General features: G+C 55.7%; 5 protein-coding genes across 9 annotated transcripts; 1 reads left to right on the forward strand and 4 right to left on the reverse strand.

Annotated features, from left to right (window-relative positions):
• Positions 1–706: 706 nt before the first annotated feature.
• LOC142900990 (paralemmin-1-like) lies at positions 707–4,748 on the reverse strand. Its single transcript, XM_076045638.1, has 9 exons — positions 4,715–4,748; positions 3,514–3,559; positions 3,353–3,433; positions 2,907–3,016; positions 2,768–2,831; positions 2,494–2,658; positions 2,260–2,409; positions 1,976–2,186; positions 707–1,559 (listed from the first exon to the last, which is right to left on the reverse strand). The coding sequence occupies exons 1-9, from the start codon at positions 4,720–4,722 to the stop codon at positions 955–957; spliced, it is 1,440 nt and encodes a 479-aa protein (XP_075901753.1). The 5' UTR covers positions 4,723–4,748; the 3' UTR covers positions 707–954.
• Positions 4,749–4,870: 122 nt separating this feature from the next.
• Positions 4,871–12,421, reverse strand: LOC142900735 (microtubule-associated protein 1S-like). Of its 4 annotated transcripts, none has more exons than XM_076045207.1 (9): positions 11,833–12,421; positions 10,884–10,985; positions 10,604–10,686; positions 10,125–10,265; positions 9,319–9,792; positions 6,574–8,614; positions 6,238–6,464; positions 5,989–6,166; positions 4,871–5,869 (listed from the first exon to the last, which is right to left on the reverse strand). In XM_076045207.1, exons 1-8 carry the CDS (start codon positions 12,008–12,010, stop codon positions 6,011–6,013), a joined length of 3,402 nt encoding a protein of 1,133 aa, XP_075901322.1. In that variant the 5' UTR covers positions 12,011–12,421; the 3' UTR covers positions 4,871–5,869; positions 5,989–6,010. The 4 variants fall into 4 exon arrangements, with proteins under 4 accessions (XP_075901322.1, XP_075901320.1, XP_075901319.1 ...); XM_076045205.1 differs by having other exon boundaries at positions 4,871–5,946; XM_076045204.1 differs by having other exon boundaries at positions 4,871–5,946; positions 5,980–6,166.
• A 694-nt stretch (positions 12,422–13,115) lies between these two features.
• trmt13 (tRNA methyltransferase 13) lies at positions 13,116–16,069 on the forward strand. 2 transcript variants are annotated; one of them, XM_076045250.1, is made up of 11 exons: positions 13,116–13,470; positions 13,718–13,761; positions 13,887–13,953; positions 14,035–14,094; positions 14,208–14,277; positions 14,358–14,464; positions 14,536–14,745; positions 14,834–14,906; positions 15,005–15,079; positions 15,148–15,613; positions 15,819–16,069. In XM_076045250.1, exons 1-11 carry the CDS (start codon positions 13,360–13,362, stop codon positions 16,009–16,011), a joined length of 1,476 nt encoding a protein of 491 aa, XP_075901365.1. In that variant the 5' UTR covers positions 13,116–13,359; the 3' UTR covers positions 16,012–16,069. The 2 variants fall into 2 exon arrangements, with proteins under 2 accessions (XP_075901365.1, XP_075901366.1); XM_076045251.1 differs by having other exon boundaries at positions 15,822–16,069.
• lrrc39 (leucine rich repeat containing 39) lies at positions 16,003–19,331 on the reverse strand. The gene is made up of 9 exons (XM_076045253.1): positions 19,080–19,331; positions 18,703–18,911; positions 18,265–18,373; positions 18,042–18,198; positions 17,372–17,508; positions 17,140–17,285; positions 16,911–17,063; positions 16,367–16,566; positions 16,003–16,130 (listed from the first exon to the last, which is right to left on the reverse strand). Exons 1-9 carry the CDS (start codon positions 19,314–19,316, stop codon positions 16,114–16,116), a joined length of 1,365 nt encoding a protein of 454 aa, XP_075901368.1. The 5' UTR covers positions 19,317–19,331; the 3' UTR covers positions 16,003–16,113.
• Positions 19,332–19,568: 237 nt separating this feature from the next.
• dbt (dihydrolipoamide branched chain transacylase E2) lies at positions 19,569–24,421 on the reverse strand. The gene is made up of 11 exons (XM_076045252.1): positions 24,258–24,421; positions 23,381–23,513; positions 23,182–23,257; positions 22,913–23,094; positions 22,703–22,830; positions 22,305–22,530; positions 21,644–21,810; positions 21,494–21,571; positions 21,087–21,278; positions 20,927–20,998; positions 19,569–20,439 (listed from the first exon to the last, which is right to left on the reverse strand). The coding sequence occupies exons 1-11, from the start codon at positions 24,300–24,302 to the stop codon at positions 20,272–20,274; spliced, it is 1,467 nt and encodes a 488-aa protein (XP_075901367.1). The 5' UTR covers positions 24,303–24,421; the 3' UTR covers positions 19,569–20,271.
• Between the last annotated feature and the right edge of the window lie 1,348 nt (positions 24,422–25,769).

Genomic DNA, 25,769 nt, shown 5'->3' on the forward strand with positions numbered 1-25,769 from the left:
GTTTTATTCCTGCTGGCATCAATCATGATATTGCAGAAGCACTGCGTTCCTGAGTGGACCACAAGTTCTCACACTGTTACTGTTCTGTTTGATTAATGTTGTGTTGTGTTGTCATCTTTATTCTTTGTGTTATGGAACTTCTTTACTGCTACTGCTGCTGCTGCTGCTGCTTCTGCTGCTGTTACTGCTGCTACTGCTGCTGCTGCTGCTGCTACTGCTACTGCTGCTGCTGTTACTGCTGCTGCTGCTGTTACTGCTGTTACTGCTGCTGCTACTACTGCTGCTACTGCTGTTACCACTGCTGCTGTTCCTGCTACGGCTGCTGTTACTGCTGCTGCTGCTCTGTCACCATTCTTGATGTTCACAGCAACAGAGACACAAACATATTGATTCTGACTTTTTTGTATGATCTCTGTATGATTCCAGATGGACTTCCTTCATTCTTGCTGTCATGTGGAGCTGCTGCCACAAACTGATGATCTGATGTTGATGTTGGTGACAGTGACAATCAAGTGTTTGAATTGAATTGAAGACTGAGGTCAGAGGTCAACGCTCACACTGGTGGCTCTCAGTGAGGAGCAGGATGTGGCTGAGGCCACGTGTCAGGTGAGGTCAGGTGAGGTCATGTAAGGTCAGCTGAGGTCAGGTGAGGTCATGTAAGGTCATTTGAGGTCAGGTGAGGTGTCATCATGTGACGCTCAGGTGATGAAGTTGATTGATTGATTTTATTTCCTCTTTAACAAAAAGAAAACCAAACCGGCCATAATTGAAGGAAAACAGTTGTCTGCCCTCTAGAGGACGGGGCAGGAAGGACCGGTTGAAGCTCAAGCTAATGCTAATGCTAACTGGATACATGCAACCATTACTGGCAGAGCACAGGCATCATGTGGTTGGAGGCGGGGCAAAAGGCAGTGGGTGGAGTCTGTCCTGGGCGCGGCGGCGCCCCCTGCAGGATCACATGATGCTGCAGCACTTACACGGCTGCTTGTCCTTCTTGACCTGAGCAGCAGCAGCAGCAGCAGCAGCAGCAGTAGCAACTTTGGGCTCCTCCCCCTCTGCTGTGGTGCCGTTCCTGGGAGGCGGAGCCACGGCAGCGACTGCAGGAGGCTCCGCCCCTCCCTGGTCCGGCCAGGTTGTGGTCTCGGCGTCCTGGATGTGGACCAGCTGGGCCTTGACGGTGCCCTGCAGACCCAGGACCCTCCTGGTGTGGTCCTCGTCCTCCACGTTCTGGAAGCCCATGAAGACCATGGTGACGGGTTGGGCGGGGCTAGCCTCCACCTCGCCTGGGGCCCCGCCCACCTCCGACTGCAGCCCTGTGATCTCAGTCAGCCAAGGCTCCTCCTGGACCTCCTGCTGGACCTCCTGGACCACCTCCTGGACCTTCTTGCGGACCTCCAGGACCTCCATCTGGTCCTCCTGGACCTCCTCCGTGGGGAGTGAGGTGAGCGTGGCCCCTGTCGGGGACCTGCTGGAGGCCTGTTGGGCCTGCTGGAGGAGCTCCTCCACCTCGGAGCAGCTGAGCGGCTGGACGCCGTCCTCGCCGTTCATCTCGTGGACCACTGAGGAGACGAAGAGGGACAGAGTCAGGACCTGGTCTAGACCAGAACACCTGGTCTCCCCCTGAAGGAGCTCCACAGGCTCAGACTGGACAGCAGCAGCAGCAGCAGCCTCCAGAGGGCACTCTGGGTGTCTGCTGGTCCACCTGTACTACTGCTGTTCCCTGTCTGCTGAATGCAGTACCGCCACCCGTCACTGGAGGGCAGCAGAGCCAACAGCAGACTGGGACCACTGACCTCCTCCAGACAGGAAGCCCAGTGAGTGAGGCAGGAAGTGAGAGCTGTGGCGCCCTCCACTGGAGCTCACCTGTACACAGTGCATGATGGGAATATTGACTTTGGCACTGACCCACTGACCTCTGACCTCCCACCCACCTCTGACCCCCCTGTAGGTCAGGCTTCCCAGTTGGCTGCGTCACCTTTCTGCTCGTCCTCGTACACTTTGACCCCGTGGGTGGAGAAGTCAACAGGAAGTCTGGTGCTGGAGGACAGAACCGTGGTGGCCCCTGTGGCTCGGTCCCGTTGGACCCGGATCTCCACCGAGTACATGGCTGTAGGGGTCACACACACACACACACACACACACACACACACACACACACACACACAAACACACACACAGGAACACAGCTGTTAGAGGTACAGGAAGTGAGTTGGGGTCAACACTAATTCAAGTTAGCCTGTGGCTAAACTAGACCTAATCTAACGGCGGTCCCGCCCCCCCAGAACAACACTGCAGCGGCCAATCATAGCACCTGGCCCCTCCCCCGCTCACCTCTCTTGAGGTCTTCACCCGACTCCCCGCCCCCCTGACCTCTGACCTCTGCAAAGGCGGGTGGGAAGGAGAGGTCGTCTGTGGGAGAGAGAGAGAGAGAGGGGGGGGGGTCATCAGCTGACCTCTTCCATTCTGACCACCTGACTTTGATCACATGACCACCTGGAGCCTTGTGACTGGGAGCTGCCACTGCCGCCGCCAGCTGCTCATGGCCGCTGTGACCTTTGACCTCTGCAGCTGTGAACACACAGGTGGTAAGAGGGAGGGAGAGAGGGAGAGAGAGAGGGAGAGAGGACAAGAAGACAGAAAACATTCACCTGGCGCCACCTGTTGGAGAGACAGAGGCAGGAAGTCACTCTGTGGTAACTGAGTACCAGTAATCAGATTACTTTTCAAGCTGAATCTGAGTTGAAAGTTGAAGTGTCCAGTTACTCACTGCAGGGTGTGTGGTGGGCGGGGCCTCCCCTCCCTCCTCCAATCGGAGCAGCTCGTCCTCCAGCCTGGAAGTGACGGGACACAGAGAGGTCAGAAGAGGTCAGAGGTCAACAGGAAGTGGCACTGAGGTGAGCTGAGACCTGATGATGGCGTCTTCCAGGCTCCTGGTCTGCTCCTGGTCCTGGTCCTGGTCCAGGGCGCCAGCAGGGGGCGCCCCCTCCAGCAGCCAGCGCTCCCTCAGGGTCTTGGACTGGACACAGGGAGAGCAGAGTGGGACCACAGTGCCACCTGCAGGGGCTGCACTGTAGCAACACTGCCACCTGCCAGTGGACCCACAGGGCCATCTGCAGCGGCTGCACTGTAGCAGCACTGCCACCTGCCAGTGGAACCACAGCGCCACCTGCAGGGGCTGCACTGTAGCAGCACTGCCACCTGACAGTGGAGCCACAGCGCCACCTGCAGCGGCTCGGCTGCACTGTAGCAGCACTGCCACCTGCCAGTGGCACCACAGCGCCACCTGCAGCAGCTGCACTGTAGCAGCACTGCCACCTGCCAGTGGAGCCACAGCGCCACCTGCAGCGTTCACCTTCAGGTGCTGCAGCGCCCGCTTGTCCTCCTCCAGCTGCCGCCGCTTCTCCTCCACCTCCGTCTGCCACCTCCTCCTCTCCTGAGGCATCATGGGAAACAGAGTCAGACACAGAGGAGCAGCCCAGTGGGTGGCGCTGTTCTCACACACTGCAGACTCACAGAGAGGAGAGCCAGTCGGTCCTGCTGCCAGAGAGCTTCAGCCACCCTGAGACACACACACACACACACATACACACACACACACACAGTTAGTTTGACGAGCGCCGTGACTTCAAGTGGGTCCTCTGAGTGGGCGGTCCTTCGTGACGCCGCCGCTGCTCCAGGGGTGTGGGCGGGGCTCAGCTCGCGGTCCAATCAGGAGCCACTTGAAGCGTCGGTGTTCCGTAGCCACCTGGGAGGCCCCGCCCACTTCCTGTCCAGGGCCCTCGCTGGGTCAGCTGCTCTGAGTTGAGTGGGCGGAGCCGACTCAGCTCAGACTCATGACAGACTGGCTCCTCCTCCTGCTGCTGCACTCTGATTGGCCTGTTGGTGGTGCCACTTCATGTCCTCGACACAATAAAAGCTCCCTTTCAAAGTAAGAGCCTGTTGTACTTCATTAGGCTGGACAGTCAAGCCCCGCCCATCAAGGCCCCTCCCCTCCGCTGCAGCAGAGGTGGCTGACAGGAAGTGGACCAGACGCTATTTGAAAATAAAGTGCAGAGGACGAGCTAATGGTTTAGTAGCAGCTGTGTGTGCGTGCGTGTGTATGTCAGCAGCAGAAGAAATCTGAGCCTCTTACAATAACCAGTGAACACAACACACACACAACCACTCTCTTTCTCACACACACACACACAGTGAAAGGTGACCAACGGTTGAGTGACATTATTGTGAAACTCAACAGGAAGTGGCCTCGTCCCATCACTTCCACCCTGACCAGCTGATCTGGACTCTGACCGATCAGCGTGGTGACGGAGCGGTGAGACCTTCAGCCTCCGCCCAGGAAAGCAGGTCCGGATCAGAGTGTGTGTGTCTGTGTGTGCGCGGCCACAACCCAGTGTGTTTCAGCCCCTCACTTCCAGTGTGTGCGTGTGCGAGCCGTCATGCAGACCCCTGCACTGCACTGCACTGGATCCCGCTGAGTCAGCCAGCCAGTCAGCCAGCCAGGCAGGCAGGCAGGCAGGCAGGGCGCTCACTTCCGGTGCACTGCCTGCCTGCCTGCCTGTGCCTGACTCAGCATGTGCACACGCACACACGCCACCCAAAGTCACTCCGAGACATCAGCGCGCGCTAAAAGACAGAAATAAAGAAAGAGAGAGAGAGAGAGAGAGAGAGAGAGGAAGAGACAGAGAGAGAGTGGGATGAAGGAGGAGAGACTCACCCCTCCATGTCCGCCTGCTCCGCTGCAGGAATCTGCTGTGCATCCAGAGGCTGAGGGGCGTGACCAGGGAGGGGGCGGGGCTAGGCAGAGTGGTGGAGAGGGAGGGGGGAGCAGGCGGCAGCACCGAGCAGAGAGAACCAACCAGGAGTCTGACAATGAAACACTGCTGCTGCTGCTTTTATTTTGAAAGAACCATCAAATTTGTGTTGACACACAAGTGTGTGTGTGTGTGTGTGTGTGTGTGTGTGTGTGTGTGTGTGTGTGAGTCTAACAGGAAAAAGGTGAAACATTGTCAACATTGTTCACAACAGGCAGTTTTATTATAAATATAGAATCTGAATCACGTGATTAAAACAAGTGGTGTCAGTCAAACTGCACGACTCTCTGATTATTACTGTGGGGGAACTGTGAAATAAAGTCTGTTCATCTCTGTTTATCATCATCATCATCATCATCAATAATAATTATAATGAACAAATATTAACCCATTTGATTGAGAAGGAAATTAAAAGTTGGAAGGATTCGTACCAAAAGTCACTGAAATTCTGAATGGAAATGAAAAAACAACAATTTTTGAAAAATTACAGAAAATAAATAAATAAGTTAAATTAAATTGAAATGTTTTGGTTTTTGAGTCAGAAGAGAAACTAAACAAGTTTTTATTTAAGCAACTTTTGTCAATGCAAAAGAAAAAACACCCAACATGATATTTTGGCCGTCCAATCAAAGAAGAGACTGACGACTGGTTGGCGGATCAGGAGCTAACAGTCAAGCTACAACAGCTAGTTAGCTTAGCTTAGCTGAAGCTGTAGCAATCACACAGCACAGTCGGACTGGAAGGTCGTTGGGGTGCGTGGGGTTGACCTTTGGTTGACCTTTGAGATCAACGCTTCATGTCATGTTGGCTGAGAAGGACTGCCAGGGCTCATGGGTAATGTAGTGTTTGGCAGCTGCCACTTCCTGTTCCTGTCCCAGCAAACAGGAAGGAGCCCAGCTAATGACATCATCACCAGGGTCAGGTCCAACTGAGCATGCTCAGAAAAAAGTACAGGAAAAAAATATATACTCAACTGGAGGGGGCGGGGCCTGCAGGCTCCCTGATAGCCAATCAACTGATTGTCTTCTTCTTCATGCTGCAAGGTGGGTGGGGGCCAGGTGGTCCTGGTCCTCAGAACTGGACCTTGCAGGCGTGGAAGGTGGTCTCCTGCATGGCCATGGTGGTCCTGGTGCAGGTGGTCCAGATTCAGGTGAACCAGGTGGTCCAGATGGTCCAGGTGGTCCAGGTGGTCCAGGTCCTCAGAACTGGACCTTGCAGGCGGGGAAGGTGGTCTCCTGCATGGCCACGGTGCTGTTGCTGCCCAGCACAGTCACCTGCTGCTGCTGCTGCTGCTGCAGGGTCTCCTGGTACCAGTCGTGCATGGCACCGGGGTCAAAGGTCGGGATCAGGGTCACCTGAGGGGCAAGACAGACCAGTGAGAGGGCAGCTCCCCCCAGCAGACCCCAGTGGACCCCCCGGTGCTGACCTGCTGCTCTGGCCAGCTGCTCTTGGCTTCCAGCAGGGCGTCCAGGACCGTCCTCAAGGTGGCGCTCTTCTCCCCGTCGTCTCCGCTGATCACGTAGTGGGACGAGCGCACACGCCTGAAGAAGAGCGAGTCCACCGTGGAGAGAGCAGCGCCCCCTGGCAGGTAGACCAGGTCCACGTGGAACACCGCACCTTCAGCACCATCACCAGGAGGAGGAGCCCTGGAGCCTGGAGGAGGAGGAGGAGGTCAAGCAGACAAACAGTCAAGGTCATCAGGAGGTCATCAGAAGGTCATGAGGAGAAGGAAGGCACCGACCAGGAGCTCCCCAGGTCCTACCTGAGGATGAAGGTCTGGAGTTTCCAAGCCTGGAGCCTCCTAGTGAACTTCGGCCCAATGCCCTGCTCTCCAGGGTGGGCGTGACCTTCAGTGAGCCCGAGGCCACGCCCACCCTGGCCCTGCCAGCCCCTGATGAGGTCACCTTCTGGCCTGCTGCAGGGGGCTTCCTGGTCCTGCTGGCCGAGGCCTTCAGGTTCTTCTCCTCAGGCTCCACCATGCAGGCTCCAGGCTGGGGGGGGAGGGGTGGGAGGTCCCTCAGGGGGGCAGGGGGGGGGTCACTGAGTGGGAGGGGCCCAGGGGGGGCGGAGGAGGTGGCTGGAGTCTCTTCAGACTGGGGGGAGGTGTCAGGGGTGATGTTGTTGATGGTGGTGGAGATGGTGGTGGAGGAGGTGGAGGTGGTGGTGGGGGGTCCAGCAGGCTGGAGTAGCAGCAGATGCTGGACGCTCTCTGGGGTCTTGGGGTGCTGGAACTCGCAGGGGGTGACCAGGCAGAGGTCCACGTCGTGAGGAACCCTGGAGAAGATCTCAGCCAGGTCCCCGTTGTGATGCAGCGTCAGGGGGTCTCCGGCAGGGGGCGGCACCTGCTCACCAGCTGCAGGTCCGTCCACCTCGGGGGAGGGTGGTGAGACTCCAGTGGCCACCAAGCTCACTGGCTTCTCCCCAGCTGCTCCTCCAGGTTCTCCTCCAGCTCCTCCCTGCTCCTGCTCCTCCTCCAGCCTCAGCCTCTCCAGCTCGGCCGTCAGGTCTTCAGGTGTGGACACCTTGGAGCTTTCATCCTCCTTATGCTTGTCCTGCTCCCTGGTTCCTCTGGTTCCTCTGGTTCCTCTGGCCGGAGCCTCTTTCTTCTGGTGGCTTCCGTCCTTCTTCAGAGTCCCACTCCTGGACGAGGCTCTCCGAACATCTGCTGCAGAGCTCGTGGCCTTCTTCACCTCCTTCACCGACACTTTGGACACTTTGTTCTCCTCAGTCTTTGGTTCCTTCTTTCCGTCTCTTCTCACTTCTGGTTTCGAGTCCTTCTTGACCTTCAGACTGGGAGCTTCCTTCTTCACCGCTTCCTTCTTCTTCTCTGCAGCAGCCTTCTCCTCCTTCTTCTCGTCCTTCTTCTCGTCCTTCTTCTCGTCCTTCTTCTCGTCCTTCGGCAGGTCTTTCTTCTGGATCTTCTCAGCAGTTTTGCTGCTTTTGGATTTGAGGTCTTGTTCTTTTGGTTTGGACTTGTCTCCATCCTTCTTCTCTCTGGGTGGAGCTTCACCACCACCAGCAGCAGCAGCAGCAGCAGCAGCAGCAGCAGCAGCAGGAGGAGGAGGTCTGGCTTTGACCTTCTGCTCCGGCTTCCTGCCCTCTGCTCGTCCCGTCTTGTCCTTGAGAGAACCACTTCCTGTCTTGGCCGAGGTCTTGAGGTTCTCCCCGCTCTCGCTGCTCCTGGGCTCCTGGATGTCCTTGAGGTCCTGCAGGTCCTTCAGACTGACGGTGGGCTGTCGCAGGAAGTCCAGGTGCTGCAGCTTCTCCAGGCCATCCAGGATGAGGTTCTGGGGGCAGCAGCCGGGGAACAGCAGCCTGACGATCTTCTCCAGGGGTCTGGCCGGGTGCCACACCAGCAGGACGCAGGTGGACACTAGGCAGGCCAGCGGCAGGTCCCCGGGCTGCTGCTTGGGCCAGGTGTGCAGGAAGGCGTCCAGGCTGGCGCTGCCGGCCACCGGGTTGAGGACGAACATCTCCAGGCGGCCCACGCCCATCTTGCTGAAGAGCAGCAGGGGCTGGGAGGAGGTCCGGACCAGCGGTTCTGGCTGCAGGTCTAGCCGGTCCAGCAGCCGCAGGGTCAGCGCCGCCTGGCCCGGACCGCTCAGCCGACCCGGCTCCTCCAGCAGGGGGCGCAGCCTGGCCGGGGCGTTGAGGAAGACCAGGCCCAGCTCGGGGGACAGCAGCCTCCTAGGGCGCTGGTCCTGGTCCTGGTCCTGGTCCTGCCCTGGGTCCTGGTCCTGCTCCTGCTCCTGGGCCCAGTCGTCCCCCTCCAGGCCAGAGGGGGCGCACTCACGCTCTGCCACCTGGGTCAAAACATCAGCTCACTTTGAATCTGAACACTTGACAAGACTTCCAGTCTGCTGTTCAACAACCCTTCACATTAAAGACCACATGACCCCATCATGACCCCATGACCCCATCATGACTCCATCATGACCCCATTATGACCACATGACCCCATCATGACCACATGAACTGAGGGGAGACTGAAGAGGGCAAAATGACTGTAGAAAACGAGTGAACTGACAGCAAGCTAGTTAGCATGTTAGCTCACAGCCCTCTCTCCAAATATGAAGAAAGGATAGAAAGAGAGAGACGCACAGAGAGTTCTAAGAGCTAAACCCCCTGGTGGTTCTGGATAGTTCTGGGAGGTTCTGGATGGTTCTAGGAGCTAAACCCCCTGCTGGTTCTGGATGGTTCTAGTTGGTTCTGAATGGTGGATGGTTCTAGGAGCTAAACCCCCTGGTGGTTCTGGGTGGTTCTGGATGGCTCTGGATGGTTCTGGATGGTTCTAAAGCAATCTCTAAGAGCTAAACCCCCTGGTGGGGCTTCACAGACTCTGGTTGGTTGCAGCTTTGCTTGATTTTCCACTGACATTCCAGCAACAGGTTTTCCAGATAGTTTCCTCCACCAGAACACTGCATCATCTGCTGCTGCTCCGCTACCCCCCTCTGGCCCACTGTACAAGCCACTGTAGAGGCGTGTGCGTGCAGACTCCTCCCCCTACCTTCCTGAGCAGCAGGCTGTTGACAGCGGGCAGGTTGTCCTCGCCCAGGTGTGTGAGCAGCAGGCCGTCCACTCGCTCCAGGTGGCGCAGCAGCTTCCAGAAGGTGGGCCGGGGATCCGACCCTCCGTCCAGCAGCAGGTTGAAGCCGCTGACGGCCAGGAAGGCGGAGTGGCCCCGCCCCCCGGGGAAGACGTAGCAGCAGGGCCGCCACAGGCGCAGGAAGCCGGCGGAGGCGGGCGGCTCCAGGAGGTCAAAGGGCGTGGTGGGCTCCAGGCACTCGGACAGGTACTCAGTGAACTCCTGCAGACCCTCCATCTGGGGCAGCACAGCAGGGGGCGCCACCTGCAGCTGCAGCCAGGGGGCGCCCTGTAGCTGCAGCTGCTGCTGCAGCGCCCTCCAGGGGTCCGGCTGGGGGCAGCTCAGGGTCAGACTGGTCCTGGGAGCAGGGTCCCCACATCTTGGCAGCTCCCCCTGCTGGTGGAACACAGCAAACACACATGACTGATATTATTTTGACTCTGAGTGTTGACAGACAATATTATGACATAGTGTCTACTTTACATTCAATTGTTGGCACTCACTATATTATATTGTATTGACTAATACTTTAAACAGCCTTATTGGTACTTAACACTTTTTTAACTTTGTATTTCTGTAAAACTTCAATTTAACGGCCACTTTTTAAACTCTTGACTGAGGCCCAATCACATCAGCTCCTGCCGCACCACCGTGACCAATCAAAACCTTTCACTGGCTTCCAGCCGCAGGGCGGTGGTGGTGGTGGTGCCCCCTGCAGGGCTCCTCACCTGGAGCTCAGTGCAGATGTTGAGCAGGTGGTGTGGGGAGAAGCAGCCGGTCTGCAGCAGCAGGTCTCCTCCCTCCTCCAGGGTGGAGCCAGCCAGCAGCAACAGCTTCTGCTGGGACGGAGCGCACAGCAGGCGCCGCACCTGCATCACACACACACACACACACACACACACACACACACAGCAGTCAGCAGAGGGCCAGGTCAGAGGTCAGGAGTCAGAGGTCAGAGGCCAGGGCTGAGGAGTCAGACACCTGAAGGTGGTGATGTCCTCACTTTGGAGCAGACCAGATCAGGGGTCAGAGGTCAGGGGTCAGAGGTCAGGGGGTAAGGGCTCAGAGGTCAGCTGAAGGTGATGTCCTCACCTCAGAGGGCCAGGTCAGGGGTCAGAGGTTAGGGGTGAGAGGTCATGGGTCAGAGCTGAGAGGTCATAGGTCATAGGTCAGGGGCCAGGTCAGCTGAAGGTGGTGCTGTCCTCACCTCAGAGCAGACCAGGTCGTGGGTCGGGTTCAGAACCACTTGAGTGTCCAGGACGTCCCCACGGTGCTGCAGAGTCCGCTGGCCTGCAGGGGGCACACACACACACACACACACACACACACACACACACACACACACACACACACACACACACACACACACACACACACACACTCAGCACGTGACCTCTGACCTCTGCACTGAGACCTCAAGAGAGAGGATGACATCACTTCTTGTGTGTGTGCGTGTGGGTGTGTGTGTGTGTGTGTGTGTGTCTCACCAGGGTCGTGCTCTGACAGGAAGGCTGAGTGTCGGGACACAAACAGCTTCAGCTGCTCATCCAGAACAGAGACGTCCAGGTCCACAGGCCAGCAGCGCACACCTGCACCAATCAGCAGTCAGTCAGACAGCAAACAGCTTCAGCCAAACACTGCAGGACACACACGTCATGTGACTCTGTGTTTCCTCCTCACAAGCAGGAAGAGGAAGTGGTGCACTTCCTGCTTCTGTCTGCAGGGGGTCCTGCTGACACACAGCCAGCAGCAGCTGCCACCTCTCAGTTGGATCATGTGATACTGCAGCTGCTGCTGCTGCTGGGGCGGCAGCAGCTGACCAGAACCAGAACCTAGACCCACTAACACTCAGACTGCACTTTTGACTTTGCCGAGTCCTGGTTCTGGTTCTTTCGCTGGTCCAACTGAGTCTGACTGTTGACCTACTTTCTCTCAATGTTCTGGTTCCCTAAAGTTGAGCAACATCCGCAGGGAGGACCACCAAAATAAAAGCACAGAGACAGAAGAAGAAGAAACTGGCAAGAGATCAATTTTATTTCTCAACCAACCGCTGGACTTTGCCCTCAGATCAACACCGTCAAGAGGAGGGGGCAGAGAGGGATTGTGACGTCACAGCGGAGCAGAAACACCTGGTGACAACCGAGCAACGCCAGGCCCATTAAACAGGCGTCTCATTGGGTCTTTGTGACAAGCACGCTGTCAGTTAGCCTGGGTCCAGTTAGCCTGGGTCCAGTTAGCCTCCTCTTCTTCTACTTCTCCTGACTTTGCTCGCGGGTTCAGAAGTTGGTTAACTTTTCAAACTCTGACCAAACGGACCAGACTGGTTCAGTCTGCTTTCCAGCCAGCTGATTCTGCCGCTGCTCTTTACTTCCGGTCCGGGGCATCGTGGCCGCAGCAGCTCGGTTCTGCTGTGGGACAAACTTTATCGGAACTCACCGGCCTCGATGTGCAGCAGCAGCCGCTCCAGCGGCTCTCCACTCCGCAACGCCCCCACCAGCACCAGCACCGAGCAGCCCGCCGCCGCAGAGGGCCCGCCGCCCGGCCCGCTGGGAGCAGGAGGGCCGGGGCGAGAAGAACCGGGACCGCCGCCCAACTCCGCCACCTCCGCCATCATGGTGACTGCACGTCAGTGAACGCAACTTAGGCCCCGCCCCCTTACAGTGAAAGGGCGGGAAATCACCGAGTTGAGGCGATGCGCGGCCAATCAGAGCGCACTGGGGAGGAGAAGGCGGGGCTTGGAGAGAGTGACCAATGAGAGCTTTTCACAGCGTTTTTTCTTCTCTTCAACTTTATCGAGAGCAACTCGGACGCACCGGAAATGACAACCGTCACAGGAAGATCGAGCCGATCGAGTTGCGGAGCTTCGTCACGTGACTTGTTCATGAGTCTCAGAGACTGAATTTTGCCGTTCTTGTGTTAATACACAACTACAGTGTCTGTTGTTGTGTGTTAACACAAACTGTGAAAAGTGGAAGAGAAGGAAGTTTTGTTTCGCTCTGTTGTTGTTGTTGTTGTTGGAGGGACGGATTTAAGTGACTCTTGCGCTATCGCTTCAGCAAAGACACCCTCGCGCAAGAGCTTAAGCTGAGAGTCATTCAATAAGAGGAAGAGGAAACAGCAGAGTGAAAGTTTCCTTATTCGTCCTGCGGAGAGAAATGCTGTCCACACTGCTACAGCTAGAAATGACTTCATGACTTCCACTGCACTCCAGGAGGTGATGAGCAGTAGCGGTGGAGTCTGCAGAACCACTAGAAAAGGTTCTGAAGACTATATACATATATATATATATATATATACAAATACATGTATACATATATGTGTATATATATGTATATATACATGTATATATGTATATATATATATATATGTATATATATACATGTATATGTGTGTATATATATACATGTATATGTGTGTATATATACATATATGTATATACGTATATATATATACGTACATATATATACATGTATGTATGTATGTATGTATGTATGTATATATATATATATATATATATATATATATATATATATATATATATATATGTATATGTGTGTGTGTGTGTGTGTGTGTATGTTAAATGCACATACGTATATATGTATATACGTGTGTGCATTTAACAAACAGAAATATTTGCATACATACATATGTATGTATATATTATGTATGTCTCTATGTATAATTTAACTTTACTAACCAGATCCTTTATTTGGATACAGTGGAAACGGATCCGTCACGATGATGCGTTAACGGGCACGACTCCCGTCCGATTCCACAACATCAGTTCCTCCCCACTGCGGCGTCACTCCACGTGGCTCCTCGCGGATCCCAACCACCACCAGGAGGCGCTGACTGACTTACAACAACAACAACCACTGGAAGTGAAGCGCGCTGCTCCGGGTTCGTCGTTTGTTTTTTTTTCCGACAGCCCGGTGTGCACCTGAAGGCATCCATTCATCCAACATGGCGGCGCCGCTGCCGGGCTCGTGTGGCTTCTTCCTGGAGAAGAAGAGACGCTTCTGCAAGATGGTCGCCGCGAGGGGGAGAAGATTCTGCGGCGAGCACGCGACCATGGTGAGTTCACGGACCGGGTGGTGTGTTCACGGTCCAGGAGGAGGAGCGCCGTTGGCGTTCACCGGAAGTCCTGCTCACAACTTCTACCGTCTTGTTGGGAAACGTCGCTTCTCTGCGCCGTCACCGGCCGCCCCCAAGTGGCGCTGTCGGGTCAATCAACCAACTTGTATTTGTAAAACATCTCGCGGCACCTCATCGTCATCGCGTGAAGTCATCACGCGTCTTTCAGCTTTTTTTTTTCCTTCAGGAGGCCGACAGCAACAGGATCACGTGTCCACTGGACCCCAAACAGTGAGTCAGCAGCCAATCAATCAATCAATCAACTTATTGATCTGATAACAAAGACATCAGAGATTATACTGTGTGTGTGTGTGTGTGTGTGTGTGTGTGTGTGTGTGTGTGTGTGTGTGAGACAGCACTGTGAGTGCAGACAGACTGGAGAAACACCTGAAGAAATGTAACTCCAGGAGGAAGCCCACACCTGTAAGAGCTGCTGCATCCTGATGCTGATGGTGGTGATGATGATGATGAGGATGATGATGATGATGTTCAGTCTTCCTGCAGGTTTATTACGTGGAGAACATCAACTCTGGACCAGCTGGAGAAGAAGAAGACGTCCAGGAGGTGTGTGTGTGTGTGTGTGTGTGTGTGTGTGTGTGTGTGTGTGTGTGTGTGTGTGTGTGTGTGTGTGTGTGTGTGGCCACTCACGCAGCTCTGTGTGTGTGTTTGTGTGTCAGGTGAGCCTGAGTGAACTCAGCTGCTCCCAGCTGGACGCCCTGGTGGAGAGACTGAGAACTGCAGCCAGAGGTGGGTCTACCTGAGGGGGCGGGGCTTGTGCTGTGGCTGCCGATTGGTCTCATTGTTCTGATTGGCTGCTGCTGTTGCAGGGCTGAGGTGGGAGGTGGAGGAGGGTGTCCTATCTCACCCTGCCCTACAGGGCGAGCTAGACGACCCCAGGAACGGAGGCTCCGCCCACAAACACCTGGAGCAGCAGGTAAGGGAGGAGGTGGTCATGTGATCTCCTCGGGCCACGCCCCCTCCTGCTGAACCGCCAGGTGTGTCCAGTCGTCCATCCTAGGTCACCTGCAGGCGCTGGGGCTGCTGGGAAGGGGGCGCTGCTTCGTGGAGTTTGGGGCGGGCCGAGGAAAACTGTCCCACTGGATCCACGAGGCCCTGAAGGCACCACGACAGCGGCAGGAGGAGGAGTTCTCGCTTGAGGAACCAGCTGAGGACCTGCAGCTGCTGCTGGTGGAGCGCAGCAGCACCCGCTTCAAGGCAGGAGGCCCCTTTCCTCTTCACCCTCCAATCAGCATCCAGCACCAGTGAAGGGGTGGAGTCTCACTGTCTGCTGTCTCTGCTGCAGGTGGACGGGAAACACCAGCAGGGCAGCGCCACCCTGGAGAGACTGCAGGTGGACATCCAGCACCTGGACCTGGGTGGGTGTGGCTTCCTGGTGGCGGGCGTGGCCTCCTGGTGGGTGGGTGTGGCCTCCTGCAGATCCTGACCTCTGACCTTCTGACCTCTGGCTCCACAGCTAAAGTCCCCCTGCTCCAACAGAAGAAGCTCCCCCTGGTGGCTGTGGGGAAGCACCTGTGTGGAGTGGCAACAGGTGAGTGGGAGCGCCGCCCTCTGATTGTTTACCTAGTATCCTCTCTGATTGGCCCATGTGATGTGCAGACCTGGCCCTGCGCTGCCTGCTGGGCCCCCCACAGCAGGATCACCACCAGGGGGAGCCGCCCACCAAACGACACAAGGCCTGTCAGGCTGCAGCGGCAGGGCCCCCTGGTGGAGGAGGAGGAACAGGGCCTCCTCCCACTGGAGAAGAAGACTCTGTCCCTGGAAGTGTTGCAGCGCCCCCTGCTGTAGGAGAAGACTGTGCCCCTGGTGCGGTGCTGGGCCTGGTGGTGGCGCTGTGCTGCCACCACCGCTGCCAGTGGCGTCACTACGTGGGTCAGAGCTTCTTCAGGCAGCTGGGCCTCGGAGCCGCTGACTTCTCCGCCTTCTGCCGCATGTCCAGCTGGGCCACCTGCGGCCTCAGACCAGCCAATCACAGCCCAGCAGAACCAGAGGACATGGCCAATCAGAGAGCAGAGGACGAGGAGGAGGAACATGACGTGGCTGAGATGCCTGAAGTTGTGAGCAGGTGTGAGATCACAAACGCACACACACACTCACAGAAACACAGAAACAGACACACACACACACACACACACACACACACACACAGAAACAGACACACAAAGCAGCAACATCATCAACAGTGTTTAATGTTGTTGTGATCACATGATGTGGTGCTGTCCAATGGGACGGACTTCCTGTACTGACTGCTGTCTCTCTCTCCTCCTCAGCAGCAGCCTGCTGTCGGCTCAGCAGCGCCACCAGGTGGGCCTGCTGTGTAAGCGGCTGATTGACGGCGGGCGGCTGGACTTCCTGCGCTCTCGAGGCTTCAGCGGCCGCCTGCGCCGCTACGTGGACGGTCATGTGACCCTGGAGAACGTCCTGCTGAACGCCGTGCCCTCGTCCATCCGTCCGTCCGTCTGATTGGTTGATTGATTGACTGTCTGTCTGTCTGTGTGAATTAAAGTGTCCTGAAAACCGACTGGCTGCTGCTCATTCTTCTCCTGCTCCTCCTCTGGGACCTCCTCACTCCTGGTTGGCCTCTGAAACATCAACAGCTAGTCACCATCAGCCATCACTCCTCATTATTGATCTCTGCCTCTTATTGATTGATATCATTGGTGGTTAGTTTGGGTTTGATGGTCCATTAGTTCATCATTAGTTCAACAGCTAGTCAGGGTCAAAGGTCATTTAAACGTGAAAGGGATGATGATTATTATTTTAATGATGGTAATAATGATGAAGATGATGATAGTGATGACATCACTCGACCACTAACGGTTGACTCGGTGGATGTTGAGTGCAGCGTGCGCTCTCTTCCGAGCCTCCCTGATATACATCAGCATGAAGTCCCGGCCAAACATCTCCCTGTCGCCATCCTCCTCCTGCTCCTCCTGCTCCTCCTGGCTGCTCCTCTTCCTCCTCCTGACCTCCAGCGTGATGTCCAAGGTCAGAGGGTTGTCTCGGAAATTCACAAACCTGCTCCGGTGAAGACAAACATCAGGTCAGTCAGCCTGCTGCTGCTGCTGCTGCTGCTGCTAATGCTAATGCTAATGCTGCTAATGCTGCTGCTGCTGCTCCCTACCAGTGCTAACACTGGAAGCATGCATTCATGCTCCAGATGGACAAACGGACAGACAGATAGACAGTCAGTCAGACATATGAACAGACTGACAGTAGAACAGACAGACAGTCAGTCAGACAGGAGGACAGACAGACAGACAGGAGGACAGTCAGTCAGACAGACAGGAAGACAGACAGATGAACAGACAGACAGTCAGTCAGTCAGTCAGACAGACAGACAGGAGGACAGACAGACAGACCTGAGGTTGACCATGTCCTCCATCATGGGGTTGATGTCCCTCAGCTGGTTGCTGCTGAGGACCAGAGTGTCCAGCCTGGACATCCTGCTGAGGCCTCCTGGTAAGGTCTGCAGCTGGTTCCTCTGCAGCCACAGTGTGTGAACCTTCTCCATCCTACAGGAAAAACACATACACGGGCTGGGTGGCTGCCTGGGGTCAGGGGTCAGGGGTCAGAGGTCAGCCGGCCCACCTGTGGATGTTTTCAGGCAGCTCCACCACCTGGTTGCCCCCCAGGTCCAGCCACTCCAGGGCCGGCAGCTCCAGCAGGACCTCCGGGACCCTGCTGAACCGGTTCATGGACAGGTCCAGGTGCTGCAGCTTCCTCAGGCTCCTCAGCTGGACACAAGGGGGTCAGAACCAGGACTAGGACAAGGACCAGGACTGCTGGTTCCTACCAGGTCTTACTCCCTGCTGGTGCCTACCTGGTCTGGCAGCTGGTCCAGGTCCTGGTTCCTGGCCAGTTCCAGCCGCTCCAGACTCTCACAGCCACTCAGGTCCTCTGGGACACACTGGAGCCTGTTGTAGCTCAGCAGGAGCTCCCGGAGCCGTACCAGAGACCCTGGGACCAGAATCAGAACCCTGAGACCAGAACCACAGAACCCGCAACTAGGACCAGAGACTCTGGGACCACTGAGCTCCTCTGTGACACACTAGAGCCTGTTGTAGCTCAGCAGGAGCTCCTGGAGCTGTACCAGGGACCCTGGGATCAGAACAACAGACCTGAGACCTGAAACCAGAGATCTGAGACCAGGACCAGGACCAGAGACCTGTGACACAGAGACCAGAGACCCTGGGACCAGGACCAGAGACCCTGAACCAGAGACCCTGAGGAGGAACCAGCCCACCAGGTCCAGAGGAACCAGGTCCAGAATAAACTGGACCACCAGGACTAGGAGAACCAGGCCACCATGTCAAGAGGAACCAGGGACCAGAGACCCTGAACCAGAGACCCTGAGGAGGAACCAGCCCATCAGGTCCAGAGGAACCAGGTCCAGAATAAACTGGACCACCAGGACTAGGAGAACCAGGCCACCATGTCAAGAGGAACCAGGTCCAAAGGATCCAGGTCCTGGGTAACTGGGCTGCACTCACCGATCTGTTTGGGGATCTCAGATATGGCGTTGCGGGATAGATCGAGGACCAGGAGGTTCTGGAAGCTGGAGATGAAGTGTGGGATCTTCAGCAGTCCGGTCCGGTGGATGTGCCACTCTTGGACCTGGCTGAGCTGGACCAGGCAGTCCGGCAAAACCTGGAATGAAGGGGGCGTCAGCTGTCAATGGTCTAAGGAGGCCACTTCCTGTCAGCTGGTCCTCACCTTCCAGTCCTCCTGCTGGATCTGCAGGACCAGACGACCCTCTTCTGTCAGCAGCTTCTGTCTGAGCCGAGCCAGAACTGCCCGGTCCTCCCAGACCCCCACACTCAGTCTGGACCAGGACCAGGATCACAATCAGACCAGGAACAGGACGAGGACCGGGACCAGAACCAGAACCAGGATCAGGACCACATGAGGACCAGGACCAGGACCAGAACCGGGACCAGGATCAGTACCAAACCAGGACCAGGAAAAGGACCGAGAAAAGGACCAGGAACGGGATGAGGACCACGCCCAGGACCAGAGGAGAGCCCAGAAGAAGACAGTGAGGTCAGCAGATGTTCTGAGCAGGACCTTGATTGTGGAACAGGACTTGGACCGGGACCAGGACCTGGTGTTTCCAGGTGGACAGTGAGGTGGTGTTAGTGGGAGGAGTCTGACCTGGCTGAAGCTCCGCTCCTTCTGCTGCTCCTCCTTTGCTCCTCCTCCTGCTCCTCCTCCTGGACCCTCTTGATCCTGCTCTCCCACAGGCCCCTGATGGAGCTGACCACGCCCACCATGATGATGTCACAGCTCAGCCATGTCACATGACCAGAGGCCGGTCTCCGCTGCCAGTCAGCAGGCCCTGCCCCTCTCAAAGCAGCAAACCGCTGGTCATGTGATCAAAACAACACACACAAACACATTACTCACACCTGTAGGAGGCGGGGCTTATTGACCTGGGAGCAGGACTAACTGGTCTGGAGGGGGCGGGGTTTACTGACTGTACATGATATACAAGAGACCAGCAAAACACACTCTCACACACACCGACTCACACTCAGGTCTCTCCCAGTGGCTGAAGTTCTCACTTGGTTCTCCTGGTTCTTCAAGTCCTCCTGGTCCTCCTGGCCTTCCTGGTCCCTCGGCGACTCTCGACCCTCGGTGACTCTCGACAGTTTTAGTATGGAAGCAGGTGATTGGCCGGCCCAGGACATGTGACCCATCCAGCTACTATATTTAAAGGCCTTCACATTCCAGACCTGTGGTTGGCAGCAGCAGCAGCACCAGGGCATGATGGGAGCTGGAGAGAGGAGCAGCACCAGCAGCTCCACCTGCTGACCAGACAGAGTACTGCAGCAGTCCTAACTTCACCTCATGGGGGCACTTTATCAAGACTTACTGTTTTATTATATCTTTTAATTTCACTTCATGCCGCCGCCTCGGACCGGCCCAAACTTCAGAATGTCTAATGACACCTTCAGACAGACCAGAAGGACCAACAGGTCCACCAGGGCCTCCAACACACACATATATACACACACACACACTTTCAACAGGTCAACTTTATTTATTTCTCTCAGCGTCACACAATCTCTCAAATAAAAAACCCACATCTTTAGTCTAAAAACACAAAATGACACAAGAGACAAACATCATGTAACACAGGTCCACCAGGTTTACCAGGTCCACCAGTCCAGGAGGACTCTGACCCCCAGGGGGCGATGGCAGGCAGGTCAGGTGGTGGACTGATCAGGTGATCAGCCAGTAACTAGAGTGTGAGAGAGTGAGTGACCTCGGTCCAGATAAGGACCAGAAGCTCCAGGAGCTCCAGGACCAGAAGCTCCAGGAGCTCCAGGAACAGGTCAGGGTCTGGCTCTGGCTCTGAACCCAATTAGTGTGTATGTGTGTGTGCGTGCGTGTGTTTCTACATGGTTCCTGTCAGAGGGTTAGCTTGCTAGCTGTTACCCTAGCCTCCCTTAGATTTAATGCTAAGGGAGGCTAGCCAAGTCACGAGCAGCTAGAACGCTAAAACTCTTTATGTGCGTGCGTGTGTGTGTGTGTGTGTGTGTGTGTGTGTGTGTGTGCTACAATTCATCATGGTTGGTTGACAGGCTCACCGCTCCCTCTGCTGGAGTCCTGCTGTAAGGCCACAGGGAGTGTCAGTGGGAGGGGGTGGTATCAGTGGGAGGGGGTGGCGTCAGGCCGAGGCAGGGGAGGAGCCTACTCCCTCCACCCCGCTCCCCGTCTCTACTTGAGGTCCAGCACCATGCTGGCTGGGTTCTCCAGGAAGTCCTTCCACATGTTGGAGAAGCGACACATGGTGGCGCCGTCGATGACGCGGTGGTCAGCTGACCAGCTGACGTTCATGATGTGGGCCGGGACCACCTGACCTGCAGCGTTGAAGCGAGGGAGGACCTGAGGAGAGAACAGGAACCAGGAGAAGGTTCCTCCTGGTAAGTGTGGAGTAATGATGGACAAACACCATGATCTGCAGACTGGACCTACTGGAACTGGGACCAGTGGACCCTGGACCAACTGGTTCTGAACTGGAGGTTGTCCAAAGGTCAGGACCAGAAGACCATGGATCTACTGGTCCTGACTGGACCCTACTGGAACCAGCAGACCCAGGACCTTCTGGACCTGACTTGAAGGTAGTCTCCAGATCAGGACCAGCAGACCCTGGACCCTAATGGTCCTGACTGGACCAGACCTATGGTTGTCTCCGGGTCAGGCGAGGACCAGTATATCCTGGTCCAGAAAGGACCCTAAGGGTACAGTAGGCCCTGGACCTAGTGGTCCAGTCTGGACCTGGATGTGGCCTCCAGCGCCAGGTCTGGACCTGGATGTGGCCTCCAGCGCCAGGTCTGGTCCTGACTGGACCTGGAGGTGGTCTCCAGCTCACCTGGATCTTGCCCAGTGCTCCGATAGCGACCTCTGGAGGCAGGATGACCGGCTTGGCGTAGGTTCCTCCGATCTGAGGAGCAGAAGGTTGAGCAGCAGCAGTTAGCGGAGAACTTCTCCTCCTCCGAGCGTGGTGTGGTGTGCTCCTGAGGAGAACCCACCGAGCCGATGTTGGACAGGGTGAAGGTCCCGCCCCCCAGCTCGGCCGTGCCCAGCTGGCCAGTGGCACCCAGAACCTGCAGACGGTTCAGTTCCTGGGCGATCTGGAAGATACTGAGCAGCTGCACTTTCTTCACACTGGGAACCAGCAGGCCCTGGCTGGTGTCCATGGCCAGGCCTATGTTGTGGGAGGCCTGGAGGAGCAGAGGATGAGGAGGTGAGGTGGGGGTGGTGGAGGTGCTGAAGGTTGAGGAGGATACGAAGAAGGAGGAGGAAGGAAGAGGAGGACGGCAGAAAGTCAGAGGTGAAGGAGGAGCAGGAGGAGGAGGGAGGAGGAGGTGCAGGAGGAGGAGGTCGATAGCAGGAGGTCAGAGGTGACCTGGGCAGGAGGTGTTGAGGAGCTCCTCACCTTGTAGGTGATGTTCTGACAGCCTTCGTCCACGGAGGAGTTGAGGATGGGGAAGTGGAGGAGGCTGAGGGAGGCGGCCTGGACCAATCAGAGCGCAGCGTTAGCAGGTGGAGCAGCAGGAGCAGCAGGTGGAGCAGCAGTGAGTGTCACCTTGATGAAGAAGGGCATGTAGCTGATCTTGAGACCTCGACCTTGAGCCAGTGGCTGCAGCTCTGACCTCAAGGTCACCAGGCGGCTGAGGTCCACCTGGTCGCAGTAGCCGAAGTGAGGGATCTTCATGGCTGCCGTCATGGTCCTCACCATGGCCTTCTGGAAGCCTGCACACAGCAGCAGGAGGAGAGCCACCTGCTTGTCACTGCTGGGACTGCAGCTCAGAGCAACAACCAGGCTGGAGCGCTGCAGCTGGCGCCCTCTGTGGACGAAGCCAGGCACTGACCTTGATCCGCCATGGGGCAGCGCTGTGCTGTCGTGTTGCTGATTATGCTGTGTTGTGTTGTGTTGCTGATTGTTAAGAATATTAAGAAGCTTTATTGTCATTTGTACAGAATATAATGAAATTGCATTTGGCAACATCTCTCAAGTAGCAGCGTACACGTCAGGTAAAAGTTTAAAAATTAGATAAAGTGCAATAGAAGTTAAAAATAATAATAATAATAATAATTACATAAACAGTTATAAAATCGTATATGAATAAATAAACTGTGCAAACAGTTTTATTGCAGTTGTCTGTTGATTGTGTTGTGTTGCTGACAGTGTTGTGTTGCTGACAGTGTAGTGTTTTGCACTGTTGTGTTGCCGAGGCTCAGCTCACCTTTGATTGGCTCCGTCACGTCTTTCCCGGTGAAGACGGGTGTGGGCGTGGTGGGCGGAGCCATGGTTGCTGGTCTGACAGCGAGGGGCGTGGCCTGGGCCGGGGGTGGAGCCAAGGGCGGGGCCGGGGGCAGGATGGCTCCGGTCTGCTTGGCCAGGTAGTTGAGGATGTCCTCCTTCAGGATCCTCCCGTCTCTGCCGGTGCCCACCACCTCACTCAGCTTGATCTGGAGGAGGGGATAGTGGTCACACTGGGAACACTGACTGGGAGCACTGGGAACACTGACTGGGAGCGCTGACTGGTAGCACTGACTGGGAACAGTGAACTGACTGGTAGCACTGGCAGCGCTGACTGGCAGCACTGACTGGGAGCAGTGAACTGACTGGTAGCAGACTTACGTTGTTCTCCATGGCCAGGCGGCGGACGGCGGGCGTGGCCTGGGTCTTGTGACCTTTGATCTCCTGGTGGGTGTGCTCCTCTCGGGCCATGGCGGGGGTCTCCACCACGTCCTCTTCCTGGATCACCTCTGGACCGGGACCACGAGTCATCAGAACACCACCACCAGAACCGTTCCGGGACCAACCCCCCCCTCCCGACCCCAGTCTCACCTGAGCCCGACTCGGTCTCGATGTCCACCAGCGGCTTGCCCACCAGCGCCGTGGCGTCAGCGTCATAGTAGAGCTTCCTGATGACGCCGTCGTAGCGGCTGGTGATGGTCACTGACGCCTTGTCGCTCTGGACCTCACATATACTGTCGAACTGGGACACACGGTCGCCCTCCTTTACAAACCTGAGGACCACACCCGGCTACTGGTCATTACTGGTCATTACTGGTCACTGGCGATCTACTGGTCACCACTGGTTCAGCAGCACCTACCACTCCTTGACCGTCACCTCCATGATGCCCTCTCCGATGTCTGACAGTTTGAACTGGACGATTGGACCTTGACACACTGAACACACACACACACACACACACACACACACACACACACACACACACACACACACACAGAGTGTTCTGGTCAGTAACATCATCACCATCAGGGGTGCGCAGGTGGGTGAGAGGGTGTCACCTGAGGCTGTGTGCAGCGGCCTGCTGCTCAGCCGCGTCGCCCCTCTGTGGTCACATGACGCCGGCAGCGTCGGCACGGCTCGGAAACACCTGAGTGGCGGCCGCACGCACCTGCGGCGGTACTGCTGGCCGAGCTGAAGGGACACAGCACACCTGGTCACACCTAGTCGCACCTGGTCACGTGTTATAAGTGTATGCTAACAGTGTATTGAAACGGATGTGACCTGTAAACCTTCACCTTCCTCCTTTTACTCACGTTGCAGCCTGAAGCACTGATTTTTGACTCCAATCGAAGGCTTAATTCATGGAATGTGAGGAAAAATAATCTAAAATGATGACAACAGACCGACAGAAATTAAAGCGCACACATCAGGCTGAGACCTGCTGCTGAGTGGCACAACCGGAACTTCGTTGGTCTTCTAGAGGAAACACTCATCCATCTCAGTAGTTTTCTTTTTCACTCCCAGACCTCCGAGATCTTCGGTCACACCTCCAACCTCCAGCCGCTCAGCAGGCCGCGACCTCGGCGGAAAACCCGAGGACCTCCCGCCGGGCTGTGGGAGCGGAGGGACGGGCTCTAGCGAGGTTAGCCCGGGATGCTAACCCGGTATGCTAACGAGGACGTCCCCGGGCTGTCGGACTGGATGCTAACCCGGTTAGCCCGGGATGCTACTGCTAAACCAGCAGCTGGCAGCGGCCGCCTGTGTTTTGATTGGTCCACACTCGTGAACACTGGCAGCGAAGTTGGTGCGGTAGCAGAGGCTAAGCTAGCGGGCTAGCGTGCCACAGCATGCTACAGCAGCCGCCGGGAGGTGACGCTCACTCCGGCGGGCGGCGGAGACAAGGACGCCGGTTTGAAGTGTGTAACTTTGACTCACCAGACGCCGGAACACAGTGAAGGAGCCTCGGACCACCGCCGCCATCTTCCCTCTGCGCTGCACACACACACACACACACACACACACACGCACACGTCACAGCTGCACGCCCCTCTCAGCAGCCACTCAGCGGCCAGGAGGGTCCCCCCTCCCACCCAGCCTGGCTGGCAACACTGCTTCCCAGCGGTCAGCGGTGGTACTACACCAACTTTAATTTAACGATTTTAACCCGCAAGTCAAACGGAACATTTCAATCCATCGAACGACTTTTTATTTATTTATTTATTTACATTTCAATTGGATATTGTTTATTACATTATAATTTTTTTTTTTTATAGTTTACTAGAACGCAATTATGAATCCTCTCACTTAGTAAAATTGTCTTTTATTATTAATATAGTTTTCCTTCACTTGCACTGCACCGTTGCTGTACAAAATTCTCCAATAGGAATTGATAAAGGCTTATTTTATAAAGGTTTGCAACGTATTAAAGTATTATTTAACATCAGAATCTTTGTGTCGTAAGTTTTGATTCTTTCGAGGAAGTGAATTTAGGCTCAGATTCGCTTTGAAACTCGATCTGCTGGCATCAGAGTGAAAGTGAAGCAGCGTCCTCCGCTTCCACATGCGACAACAAAACAAATCAAACAGACAAAAAGCACAAAAGCATCTGAAAAAAACACCGGAAGTTGTTTCAAAATAAAGCACCTGCACCTCCGCCACCATGGAGCGCTTTGGTGGTGACGTATCTCTACTGATCCGCAGCTGTTCACCATGGAACCACTAGAGAGAGACTGTTTCCCAATTACCGCACAACCACTAACAATGCGCAAAGACACAGCAGTCTATTTTTAACACAACATTCAACTTTGCTGTTTAAAAATGTGATTAAAATGTTTGAAGATCTGGTTCTGTGAATCTATATATCTATATCTATACATGTATATATGTATGTCAGGGTGAGGAGCTCAGTCACCCGGGAAGCGCTTGGAGCAGCTGCTCCTCCACATCGAGAGGGGCCAGCTGAGGAGGCTCGGGCATCAGTTTGGGATGCCTCCTGGACGCCTCCCTGGGCAGGTGTCCCGGGTCTAACCGACCGGGAGGAGGCCTCGAGGAAGACCCAGCACACGCTGGAGGAACTGTGTGAACGCCTTGGGGTCCCACTGGGTGAGCTGGAGGAGGTGACTAGGACCAGGGAAGTCTGGGCGTCTCTGCTGAGGCTGCTGCCCCGGCAACCCGTTTCCGGATAACACAGCAGCAGCAGCCGAAGATATACTGTGTATACTGTATACGTATGCCTGTCAATTATTTAGACATTTCATCAGCGTATAACCCACAAGACCAGGGCTGGGCCAACTGTTTGACTGGTGGGGTACAGTGGGTTGTACAGTGTGCCACAGGAGCCGGAGCAGCAGCAGATGGATGGAGTGTTTAGGTGAGCCACCATCATGGGATATGGAGAAAACACGTTGAACCAAAGCAAAGTTGCAACAAAGTCACTGTGTTGTCTTT

Source organism: Nelusetta ayraudi, unplaced genomic scaffold (assembly GCF_046127955.1).
Source record: "Nelusetta ayraudi isolate G7.1 ecotype Tasmania unplaced genomic scaffold, CSIRO-AGI_Nayr_v1 ptg000084l, whole genome shotgun sequence".
Lineage (NCBI taxonomy): Eukaryota > Metazoa > Chordata > Actinopteri > Tetraodontiformes > Monacanthidae > Nelusetta > Nelusetta ayraudi.

Coding starts and splice junctions, on each gene's coding strand:
- LOC142900990 (XM_076045638.1), bottom strand. Junction 2,832..2,906: donor CTGGAAGACGCCATCATCAG/GTCTCAGCTCAC, acceptor CGTCACTTCCAG/GCTGGAGGACGAGCTGCTCC. Junction 1,560..1,975: donor GTACGAGGACGAGCAGAAAG/GTGACGCAGCCA, acceptor TCGTCTCCTCAG/TGGTCCACGAGATGAACGGC.
- LOC142900735 (XM_076045207.1), bottom strand. CDS start 12,010: ATGATGGCGGAGGTGGCGGAGTTGGGCGGCGGTCCCGGTTCTTCTCGC. Junction 10,266..10,603: donor ACGACCTGGTCTGCTCTGAG/GTGAGGACAGCA, acceptor TGTGTGATGCAG/GTGCGGCGCCTGCTGTGCGC. Junction 6,465..6,573: donor CTCCAGACCTTCATCCTCAG/GTAGGACCTGGG, acceptor CTCCTCCTCCAG/GCTCCAGGGCTCCTCCTCCT.
- trmt13 (XM_076045250.1), top strand. CDS start 13,360: ATGGCGGCGCCGCTGCCGGGCTCGTGTGGCTTCTTCCTGGAGAAGAAG. Junction 14,465..14,535: donor ACAAACACCTGGAGCAGCAG/GTAAGGGAGGAG, acceptor AGGTGTGTCCAG/TCGTCCATCCTAGGTCACCT. Junction 15,080..15,147: donor CCTGTGTGGAGTGGCAACAG/GTGAGTGGGAGC, acceptor TGTGATGTGCAG/ACCTGGCCCTGCGCTGCCTG.
- lrrc39 (XM_076045253.1), bottom strand. CDS start 19,316: ATGCCCTGGTGCTGCTGCTGCTGCCAACCACAGGTCTGGAATGTGAAG. Junction 18,374..18,702: donor AGGAGCGGAGCTTCAGCCAG/GTCAGACTCCTC, acceptor GTCCTGGTCCAG/ACTGAGTGTGGGGGTCTGGG. Junction 17,286..17,371: donor TGGACCAGCTGCCAGACCAG/GTAGGCACCAGC, acceptor CCTTGTGTCCAG/CTGAGGAGCCTGAGGAAGCT.
- dbt (XM_076045252.1), bottom strand. CDS start 24,302: ATGGCGGCGGTGGTCCGAGGCTCCTTCACTGTGTTCCGGCGTCTG. Junction 23,095..23,181: donor GAGGTGACGGTCAAGGAGTG/GTAGGTGCTGCT, acceptor TGTGGTCCTCAG/GTTTGTAAAGGAGGGCGACC. Junction 21,572..21,643: donor ACATGCCCTTCTTCATCAAG/GTGACACTCACT, acceptor TGATTGGTCCAG/GCCGCCTCCCTCAGCCTCCT.